General features: G+C 39.4%; 1 protein-coding gene across 1 annotated transcript; it reads right to left on the reverse strand.

Moving 5' to 3' along the window:
• Nucleotides 1–2362: 2362 nt before the first annotated feature.
• On the reverse strand, nt 2363–11672 carry LOC106102693 (high-affinity choline transporter 1). Its single transcript, XM_013282242.1, has 10 exons — nt 11403–11672; nt 10940–11131; nt 10230–10337; nt 9608–9763; nt 6663–6961; nt 6450–6579; nt 6145–6343; nt 5727–5861; nt 4330–4602; nt 2363–2845 (listed from the first exon to the last, which is right to left on the reverse strand). Exons 2-10 carry the CDS (start codon nt 11103–11105, stop codon nt 2530–2532), a joined length of 1782 nt encoding a protein of 593 aa, XP_013137696.1. The 5' UTR covers nt 11106–11131; nt 11403–11672; the 3' UTR covers nt 2363–2529.
• Nucleotides 11673–12335: the final 663 nt, after the last annotated feature.

Below are 12335 nucleotides of genomic sequence, written 5' to 3' on the forward strand. Positions count from 1 at the left end.
GTGTCCAGTCCCTCAGGCTCTCTATGTACCGCGCTGCCGACGCTTTTCTTTAGTTTGTAGTGAAAAGTATTAATTTAATCTATACGAATAAAATGTACAAAATCTAGATTAAGTGCGACGACCGTTTACGTAAATATATGATTTGTAAATACATTTGTTTTAATAACACGCCCCGCAAACCATTTAATATAAGCTTTTAGTATTTAAATTTTAGTATAATTTAGTCAGTGGTTGGATTCCCATCCTATTCTAGACAACTGGATACCATCAGTTTTAATTAATAATAATATTTAAAGAATGAATTTCAGGATAGCTTAGGTACTATTGTAAATAAATGCGTTCAACATGCTATAAGTTTTATTTAGTTCGCAGAAGTGACTGCAGAGTTCACAACATTACACAGGTTTACATTTCCAAATATTCAACAAGGACTAGGAATAAGTCAATAGTAAGTATAACTACTAACTAACAGTGGACAGGTCGCTTCCCAATCACAGCGCCGCTACTTGCCTGACACTGCGCGCCTCACATCGCCTCACATCACCTCATCGCACACGTCACTTGTGGACTATTTGGTACAATCAAATAAATATAAGAAAAACATGACTTTTAGAAAAATATCTTTGTCTAATTTTTATACTACATTGGTATACACTTTAATATATTATTTAGTATTTGACATTATCTTAGTAAAGGATAATGGTGATTATTAACTAATTAATATGTAGATAAAGAGAGAGAATAAAATAAAATTAAAGATTTTTTAAGAGTAAAGGCAAAACATATACCTTTGGCTTAGTTAAAGATGAAGTTTTACGATCATCCTCTGACGATATAATAAAAACCATCCTGTCAACAGCTGGTCCATTAGGAAGCGACGTCTATGAACAACAACGATATCTAAATCTACACTTAATATTACTTGATATGTATTCGTTCCACTATATTACTTTGATATGTTGTAGTTACACATTTACATATATAATAATAAATATATAAGTCACATTCATATGATATGTACGTGGTAGTCTCAGCGACTTCAACGGGCAGGTGACGTATCACAAACATTCGTAAATAATTTGCAAGGTAAATGTAGACTCTAACATATATATAATATAGTCGTCTATATACCTATACGTTAATAGCGATATAAATCTCTCATAAAAATAATTCAAAAGCTTGATTACATTCCAATAATGTTAATATAAAGAGATATAATGACAAACACTTTACAAATATCTTCAACGACAAAAGCGTACACACACAGGGTCGTGTTGGTCGAGGGGAGGGCGAACACTTACAAGTACATTGATAATATATTGAACACCGATACATTTTAACTACTTTAAAACAGGCAATGGACGCTATGAGTGATTCAATCTCATTTCAACGAACCTCTAAATGTTTTCATGATAACATTTTTTGCGACAGAAGTAGGCCGATATCATTTTTGCTTTCAGAATTATTCTATTTTCCCTAAGCTGAATGAAATCTGAGAAAAGTCTCGAGAACCTTTTGATTGTCACTGATAACGTCCCAATGCCAGACAAGACCGTCGACCGTCTCTAAACTAGTATGATGACAAGCGCAAATGTAACATCTTTAAACAACAACTTTAAAAAACAAAATGTTACTTAAATTCGTAATCGAAAGTGACCGCGCTAACTTCATCTACAAAGTAAAGTTGTGCAGAGCTGATGAGTAGCGGGTACAATACGAGTATCTCTACAATATATCAATATCAAAATAAACGGAGCTAAAACAATAAACTTTTCTAAATATGTCATATTCATCTAAATAATAACAGATGCTTTAGAAGCGTATGTATCTTTTATACGTATATTATAATGTAACAAGGAATGACTTTACTAGATTCTGACCGGCGGGTCTGGTGTCCATGACTGAAACAGTGCCTTCACTAACTGCCTACTGCGCAGCGCGGGGCTTTTCTGGCTGAAGCGGCTGACCGCGTGCCCATTACGCTTCCCTACGTTAATTGACTTAAATAAGGAATCCTCTTTAATATAAACAATATAATAAATAATTATATCTCATCTACCGATTTATTTATAAGTTCACATATTGATATGTATCAGTTTCATTATTTAATAGTTAATAATAACATTAAATCTTTTTTTTAACTACAAAATAAGTATCTCTTAAACACACAATAAATATAAGACATCCATTATTAATATATCTATTGCTTCCAACGTTTACTAACTACAGGTCGTAAGACGCATTTGATATGTTTTGAAACAACCATTTCAGTTTAGTTACTTTTGACTTTTAACTTTAACACACAACATATAGTGATTTGGAAGATACGAAAGAAACATTTGTAAGTTTGAGCAGACGACATTGACACCGAGGTTAGCAGGTAAGTACATCGAGATGCTAGGCTTCGCGTCCACAGAAAATATGATCGCGGGAAAAGTATACAGTTTGTTTGACCTACTGAGGTTCAAATAGACAAGGCGAAGAGCGTTGTCGCCATCTAGCCTACTTGACTTAATAGAGGGGATCGTCTCAGAAGGCCGTCTGCTTCCCGAAGGGCTGGACAGGCGGGGGGGCGCTGCTATTACCGAAGAGGGGGGTGGGTCCGTCGTTAGGGTCGTCGAGGTCGTCGTCGGGCTCGAGAGCAGGGTTGATACGACCGGCGCGCTCATCTGGTCCGACAAGCGTGGAGGCGGCGCCGTACAGCCGGCCCGGCACGCCGCCCAGCACCGACATCTGCTCGCCCGCCTCTGAAGGTTCGTCCACGCGCCGAATGTCCTCGGGGATGTTGACCACGCAGTTGAAGTAGTCGGACTCCGGGCTCAAGTAGCCGCCGTTGAACAGGAATCTAAACCAATCAATCACCAAATGGATCTTAAACAATTTGAAACTGTTTTTTTTTTCTTAAACTTACTAAACATTAGGTAATGTTCAGCCAGTTACATACTGCGTATTAGAAATACATATAATGAAAGGAAATTGAAAGTGAATCTTAACGTTATCTTATAAGCAATTAGCATTTTAATGTGCGCGTGTTGCCGAAACAAAGAAATAGCGTTAAAACTGTTTACATTGCGTAATATCAGATATTACACAATGAACAAAATTGTGTTATTCTCTTTTGATAATCTCAATTTAGCGTTAAAGTGACGATTTCCAGTGTGTGCAAAACGAAAAAAGACTACTAATAGGGTAAAAAAAATGTTAGACGGAAAACTTCGTATTCCATGACTTTTAGTCATTAACTTATTATCAAAACTCGAATTTAGAGTTGTATAGCAAGAAATTAAGCTTCACATTTATGACGGTATATGTGAAAAGCATTTGTAAACGCTAAAAAGAAATTGGAATCATCCGTGCCTCGTGAAAAATATGGCATTGGGAAAATATAAAGTGCGTCGCGTGATCGAATGTAGAATATTGGGGCAACATTGCCGTAAAGAGACACATAACAAAACAAGAAAAGGATCGCAGCAAAATCAAATACACACAAATCAATTAGTAAATAGTTAAATACGTAAAATACTCAAACTTAGAATATTTTTGAGTTTTTAAGATAACTACATGGATATTTATTTTCATATTTAATGATAACCTAATTGAGGTTTCTTTTATGTAAGCCTCAATGAAAGTTCGAAGTCGCGAAACGTACAAGAACAAACTAAATGACATTATGAAAGTAAGATAAAATTTAAAAGTATGACGATAGAGGAGAGAAGTAGGGAGAGGTCGCGCGACATCAGATCAATACAAGAAACAGGTCACACGGAGGTCGTCACTTTGTTACACATCAAGTAAATTTTTAGATATTTTTAACGTAATAGAAACATGAATTAATCTCTTTATTATTGTTTCAATTATTAATTTAAACAATAAATAGGTTATCAATCATTACACATTCTAATCCCCCGGCTTTATGGATTACTGGAATATCCCACTCACATGTCGGCCCACATGTTTTACAAATCTTGATTTTTACAGGCACATAGGTAATCTGTCGCCAATCATTAGTTTCTTTTCATTCATAAGTTTTTAAATAGCTCGTTTTTACGTCTATTAATATAAATTATTTTAACAAAAGAAAAACAACATAATCTAACCTTAGGCACAAAATTGGAGCGTTGAATTTACTTTTGCTACGCAAATGTTTGTTCGTTAATTTTCCATTCAAATCAATTTGACTCTTGACACTTTCAGAAAATTACATTACCATGTCAAAAAGAAATCCAGATTATTTTATTCATCATTCAAACATACATGTATACAAGCCCTGTTTTAATTAAATAGATGTTATCGTTACTCGTATCGTAAGGATAGTACAAAATAACTTACACGGAGAGCCAGGAGATGAAGGCGAGCGTGAAGAGCGACAACACCATGGCCATGGTTCGGAAGGGAAACAGTTGCACTTCGTTCTCGGCGTCCCAGCCAGGGTAGTGGATGAGGGCGGGCAGGCCCAGCAGCTTCTCGCCACCCGACAGCCGCACCAGCAGCGCCACTATGTACGCCGCCAGCGAGCCGTACGTGTTGCAGTGCCGCTTAAAGTGTACCACCATCAGCAGCTGCGGGAACAGGATCACGTACACCAGGTCCGAGCACATCGACCTGCGAACACACATTACCTTCCATAAACTTAATACATACAGCTTTGCTGAAATAGTTATATGATCTACAATATATTTGTGATTATTGCTTCTCCTCGCATGTAACCAATATAAAGAGATATATTCACATTTTGAAGCCTACAATGAACACTCCACTCCGAAATTAATTCCACAGACCGCAGGTATTTCATCAATGATTCTGCAATTAGATTTTGCGTATGACGCAGGTGAAATTCAAACATTCAGCCGATGGATTTCCAATTGAATCATGCGAACCACCTTCTTCACACCTCACACCAGCTCCGGACACCTCCCGCCCTTTAGACCAATACCGCCTTACCCCACATGTCACCTGTCCGGGTGCCGGGCGTGCGGCGTGCGGCGGCCGGCGCTGGTACATTTCATTCAATCCCTATTTGCCTACGGCTCGACTGTTCGATTAGTTCCTGTTGGTTTTCAATTCGCGATCCAATCACAAGTTTGCGAGGTTTCTGTTTACCATAGTAAACTCTTGTTCTATGTTTTTATTTGTTTAAAAACTTCTGTACACTATTTTACAATTTCTATACCACTTGAACGCAGAACTTTTTTCCTAGCTAAAAGTTTTGTTGAATTAATTGGCCGTACTCTCGTACTTTATACTATTTAAGCAAAGATACTCAAATAAAATAGTTTGCGTTGAATGTCTTTGATTAGTACCTGTTCTGCTCAAGTCTTCTAATGACATGAGCCATACATAATTACACCAGTTTGTCATCTAACTAGAACATGTAATTGGGTTTACATCGCTTAAAAAGTAAATCTAATGATAACAGAATTTAATTAAAAATCTCCCTCAATCTTTGTTAGGAGACGGAAATAAACAAAGTGCTTCTGCCGGCAACTTTTAATTAATAATTACGAACAAGTGGTGCTCGTTCAAACTGTAAAGTTCACTCCAATAAGTAGTATTGCTATATTTCTGATTACATTACACAGGAACAGACTAAAAAGAAAATGTATAATGTAAATAAAACTGCATACGTTAGTCTAGTAGTTAATTCACCACAATAAGACATAACCATAACAGCAAGCATAAAAACGGAACTACCACAAATGGGCAGCAAACTTATCCCCTGCACTCACCACAGGCCGTATATCGAAGGAATGGTGAGCGCCATTACTGTAGACAGCACTCCCACCACAAGGATGGAAACGCGCATCACCCAGATGATCTCCATCTCCGACGCGTTCTGCCTGAAGATCAGCTTGTACACGTTCCTGAGCACACAAACACATAGCCTTTGAGTAAAGGTATGAGACATAATTAAACACGTTTCAAAGTTTAAACACTTATTTATAATCCCACAAGTATTAGAAGTATTGCGTGTGTCTTAAAATGTTATGTTATTCATAAGTAGGTAGGGCTTAATGACTAGGTATTTAGGTCTTTTTAAGGTAAATGTTGAAGAACATCACTCATTTATTTTGTAAAACTTTCTAATACTCAAGTACAAAATCTGCTGTTCTTAGATTTGCGTGTAAGTATGTAGTGTTAAATCACCTGGCGAACATGGAGGAAGCGCTGAGCACGCTGGAGTCGGCGGAGGACATGACTGCGGCAGACACGGCGCCCAACCCGAAGAAGCTGACGAAGTCAGGCGTCAGGTGCTGAAGCACCAGCGGGAGGATCATCGACGTTTGGTCTGACGTCAGCTCACCCTCTGGCGTCAGTTCCCCGTGGAAGTTCGTCTCGTTCCACGCTGACACAAAACGATTAAATATTACATCAAAAACAATATTTAAGTAATGTTCTACGGATGATGAAACTTTAAAAAACAAACAATGATAAGTAAAGACTGTTGTTACCCGTGGCTTTTGCGATGGCGCCGATGAGCACGGGCGGAATGGCCATGAAGATGCAACCGATGGCCGCCACGTAGGACAGGATCTGAGCGCGCCCCGCCGTCTTGCTGCTCAGCACGCGTTGGAAGTACACCTGCACAGATAAACAATCAACATTTTTAACAACCTTCTCTATGAGATACTGGCTATCTATGGTTAGTAAAGAAGATATATCACCTGCCACGGTATCCCCCCAAAGATGAGAAGGAGTCCATAGTCGGCGTAGAACCAGTAATAGTTGGGATCAACGCTGCCTATCCAGTCGACCTCCATTGAGCTGAGCGGTTTAACGTGGTCGTTGGCCCACGCGAACGGGATGCACATCCAAAGCCCGATGAAGATGCAGAATAGCTGGATGACGTCAGTGTAGGCCACCGAGTACAGCCCGCCGAACAGCGTGTAGAAGACTGCCACACACGCGCTGAAGATCACCGACGTGCGGTGGTCCATGTCGATGATCACCGCCAAAGTCGCACCTAAGTGACGGAGATTGTGAGACAAACAGAGAACAGAGGAGAACAGAAAGGAATCTCTTACATTGTTATGAATACCACAACAATATGATGGATACACACCCCATTTAGAAAGTTTGTGGCATTTATCCCTTATAGGAAGTTGGGGGCACATTTCCCCTTCATTAAAGACACGTCAAAAGCACAAAGTTGTGTAACATGTTATTACTGGAGGAACCGCCGACGAGCGGAGTTGATTAAATCGATTACTCAGTTAAATTAAATTTCGACGTGACAACTTTAGGGTCTAACGCGATTTGTACAAGTTTGCTTTTGCTCTTCAACCCTGCGGTTTATTTAATTTATCATTCAATAGGTTTTAGTTAGAATTACGTCAGGAATGAAAAAAATATATGTCAACAAATAAACAACATACATTTGACCCGTCAATTCTAATTACGAAGTGGTAAAAAATATCCTAACGAAATATTAAGCACATTATTTTCGAAGTAATTTCGCATGTTAGAAAACATGAAGTGCCTCAGGAGCGCAATTTACCTGAATCATTATTTATAAAGGTGAGGCGCGACGTGGAGCGACCGCGACTGCGACCCGGGGGACGACCCCACGTCTCATAAGGATAGGGAGCGACCCTACTATATTTACGCAACAACTACTGTTATATTTTTTTATTATAAAGAAACAAAGCAAGCCATTATTGTATTATCTTAAGAGCGCACACATCTTTGACTAAACTATCGCACAACTGTTTAGACTCGTTTTGATTCCTATGAGTTTATATGAACATGCGCCCACTATTCGATTTTTAGTTGTGCAACTAAACAGTTGAATTGGCTGCGAAACAATCGACGACCGCACAACAATTGTGTGATAGTTTAGTTAAGAGTGTTCAACCGCTCTAAAAGAACATACATCTAAATAAATATTAACTGTAATAAATACTGGAAAGATTGTCATCATTAACTTATTGTTGCAGATTGCCTAAAAGTACAATGATATTATTTCTTCAAAAGAAATAATCGTAAATCGTATCGCGAACAAGGAAAAAATGTTTTTATTAATTCATCTGGGACTCATCCACTTCGCTGAAGTTATATTCAAGAAAAGTTTTACGAAACAATTCTATATATGTATATATAAGCTATGCTGTTATATTGTATATGTTCATTATAGATTTGCTGTTCAAGTTGTGCGAGTGTCTGGCTGGTCGCCAACACGTCGAGTGGATACGAACTTTTATATCTCACGGGGTTTTGTATAATTTTCTGTTCAAATAAGTGAATAGCGCCTTTTCCATATTTACTAAAGATCGTATTGTTCTTACTTAACAACTACAAGACCTTGTTTGATTGTAATAAGTAATTAGCTAACCGGACGTAAAGGAGAGTTTATAACGTAAGCAATAGAAGTCTTTCAAAGGTTAATAATATTTATAGTATAGAACGTTTTTATTTTTTTTTATAACATAAGATGGCAAACGAGCAAGCGGCCACCTGAATCCGCCAAAATGGCGAAGCGTCCGCTGCCCATAGACATCCGCAATTGCAGATGCGTCGCCTACCCTTATCCGACGGAGGAGGAGACGCACATAAAGAGGATATTTCCTCCTCCTATGCCTCTCCTCCATCGTCAAATCCACTTCCCCTTCCCATCCTCTCATAAGAAAAGGGTGGTAAAGAGAAAAGGGATTTAAATTAGGCCTCCGGCACCACACTCATTAGACGAAACACGGCATTGGTTCCATTTCACGCCTGTCTTCTGTGTAGTCGTGGTATTACACCGGGCGTGCCGGCCTATTCGTGCTAAGATGTTAAAGCGGGCACTACCACTGTAAACTGTGACTGTGGACGTATTTTAGTTTTCTTTTGAAAATCCACTATAAATAGATCCCTATTGTTGAATTACATTACTATGTGTAGGCGCGCTGTGAAACACGAACCGATCCTGAAACATTTGCATAATTAACGGCTCGTGTTCCAACTGACGACACCTACGCAAGTTACTGCTCACTATAATTTTTTTTATGTTGTAGTTTGGTACTAGTTACGCAATCATTGACAATAGATGGCGCTGACAATAAAATGTAAAAATATTTCATTCGTTCATTTATTTAAAACTTAAGCATATTTTTTTTAAAAAGTAGTAACATGTTTTTTATAAGAAGTTAAAATTATATTTGTTTCAGTTTGCAAAAATATTGTGGATGAATAGTTAATAACGCAACGGACACAATTGTATTTAAAAAAAAAAAACAAAGATTTAGGCGCGAATGAGCGTGCAAGATGTGAAGCTAGCAATGTAACAACGTTTTTATTATGTGTGTATTTATCAATAAATGAAGAAGATTTTATCGACGGTACTAGTTTACATTCATACAGGTACAATACGTACAATGTCCACCATTACTAAATAATTTATATTATTTAGAAGTAAATCTTATTATTAAGAAGTCCCATAACAAAACGAAAGATTACGAATGAAAACAACAAAGCAATGTTCTGAAAACCCTATATTAAATGATCGTCCTTATTTATAATGGATTTCCATGATGGATCCTCATTCATTTACTTCGAAATATCTTCAACAGTCCACCTTATCGGAGTTCTACTTACGCTGGTAAATAATGTATAATACAAACAATGGTCTTACCAAGCGCTGCCAGGATGCCAGCCGCCCAAAAGACCTCGCCGCAGAGCGCGGGCAGGAACAGCAGGCCCCCCATACGGCTACCGAACGAATCCTGCAGGGGGTCCAGCATCGTCACGTAGCCCTGCTTGCGCATCGGGTTCGCGAAGAAGATGCCCCCTGTCGACAACAGGACTAACTCACAAAGAGAAGACATGGTATGTTCTTATAGCTACTGATGTGTATATCCGTTCTATTCAATACATTTGCGGGTGATGAAACATTATTCTTATTTAAAAACTACTATGATGGCAATTTACTTTATTTCAATACAAAAAATAGCCATAATTATAAAAGTATTGTATAGTAGAGGACCGAAAGTGGCGGCTTTGTTTCCGGAAATAGAAAAGCACCGCGCCGACAGTATTGATTCAGCGGTTATACGAATACGTGCGACTCTATTGTATTTTTAACTGTGAATATTCAACATGGCCTGTTTTTAAAGCACACGTAAAAATGATCTAAAAAGTATTGCTATTTTAAGCCCTAGTATAAAATGAATTGTTCGCAAGCATAATTTAAAGGCAAAAATCCTTTTGTCCATTCCCGAGTTTTAATGTTTGGCTTCTGTTGGCAAAAGACTCACCGAAGACGAGAGAGAGCGCATATCCGAAGGGCGCCTGGCACCACACCAGCCCCGACGTGTAGATAGCCTCCGCCGTGCCGTTGATGTACCCGCCGCCCACCCACGTCGCTGCATCGACCACACACAACATTACATCTCTTACCTTTATACGACTCTTACTCAGTTCCACCAAGTCGTAAGATTTTAGGTGTATGTCGATGTAGTGATAAACTTTTGCAAAGGTCAGCCCACAACTAGATTTATTAAATGAACCTACGTAATCATAAACATCCTAAAGTTTTATCTTTTACCCTCTGAACCTTAATATTTGTAACAAAAAGCGCAACGTAGGTCAAAGAAGGGAGGTACTTTTGTTATCGATCTCGATTATTTGAAAAAGTCAATTTTGGAACACAGAAAGGTAAGATTTACTTTGCACCTGCCGATGTTCGCGCGCATGTCTAGAGAGGTCTTAAAATAAACTTGAATATTTGATTTAGGAGAGCAACCCGCTCTAGCAATCGATAGCCGTAACTGTACTCAATGTAAATTATTCACGACTTACAACCCTTTTGTAAGCTGATCAGTATAAATACAAACCAAGGATCTACTACATTTAGCAAAAAAACTAAAATCTCAATGTTTCAAACGCTCCAGGTTTAGTAGTCGACTAAAATATGTACTACATGTGTTTGCAATCTGATTTGATTCAGAGAGTCAGGTAGACTGACCTGTCATGGTGAATATACCCACGAAGAGGCCGATGGACCTGCCGGCCAGCATCACCTCCTCTTCAGAGTCATTGCCGGGTGGCTTCTTGCGTCCTGCCCAGATGCCCACCGCCAAGATCAGCACGTAGAACAGGATGATGGAGATCACGCCCGCTATGTTGATCATTTTGATTGCTTCGTGTGTGCCCTGCCCTATCACACAAACATATGCTGGTAAATTTAGTTTTGAGGAACCGTGTGTCGACAGCTTTCATTAATATACCAATGACAAAAGATCCTACATAGTATCTTTCTCATAAGAGAGTAGTAAGAGAGTATGTAAATACTACTGTCCGTACCCCTGGTAAATGTACACAGAAATCATAATTATTCCAGAAAATTGAGAACCTTTTGAACGAAAAACCGTTCCCCAAAATGTTCTACAGCATTCTCATCTACATCAATAAAAAATCGTGCAACTGACCTTGTGGTAAAAGTTCCTCTGGTCCGCAGGATGCTTGAACCGCGAGCTTAGCACCTCACAGTACGGTACACTTCAGATTAACGCGCCTCAAAACACTCTCATTCAAATCCTACGAGCACTGGTCACACGCACTCTACGCGCTCGAGGGGAACGGGCGAGCGGCGCTAGGCGCGCAACTGTCGCCCCATCGGAGTGACGTCTTCTGTGAAGGGCTGTTCCTGGTCCTGAAGCTTAGCCCGCACATGAGGTGCCAGCCACCTGCGTCCCGAACCGCGTTACATAAGTCACGGAGGCACGTGCGCCCGACTGACAGCGGCCGGGCCTGGCTGCGCCGCCGCCCGATCGATCCTTTGACGTCATTGGCCGCCGCACGCCCGCCTTGCGCATGCCTCGCGCCTCCCACTCCACCCGCGTCCCACACCTGCGGCTGCAAATGTTGTGCTACCTATACATTGCTCTTTCATAGATCCTGCTAAAGCTCTCCAGCTCTAAAGAAAGAGTTGCAAATGATTTGGCAAGCGATGGTAACATATTCTAAAAACGTTAACGTAGACCTCCTGAGTGCATGGTACGGTCTCGTTTTCCCATTGACAAATTGATTCAACACGAAGAAGCGAAATAGCCTTGGATTCACCATCGTGTACTCCTATACCTGAACTTACTCCTATACCTACAACGTAAAAATGTCTTGGATTGTATTGATATACTTTCATACGATTATCCAAAGATCATTTTACTTATAATTTAGATCAAAATATCCTCATGTCCCGTAGGTACTCATCTAGCCCCAGACTCCCGTAACCCTGGGATATTTAGGAACCGATTTGAAGGATTACTTTAAAGTTGCCTGTAACACTGGGTATCTCCTAATTAATCTACACTTTCGAAATCCAAACTTGACAAGTTTCAACAGCCATCTTGATTTAACTGTCA

This window comes from Papilio polytes, unplaced genomic scaffold (genome assembly GCF_000836215.1).
Source record: "Papilio polytes unplaced genomic scaffold, Ppol_1.0 DF823912.1, whole genome shotgun sequence".
NCBI lineage: Eukaryota > Metazoa > Arthropoda > Insecta > Lepidoptera > Papilionidae > Papilio > Papilio polytes.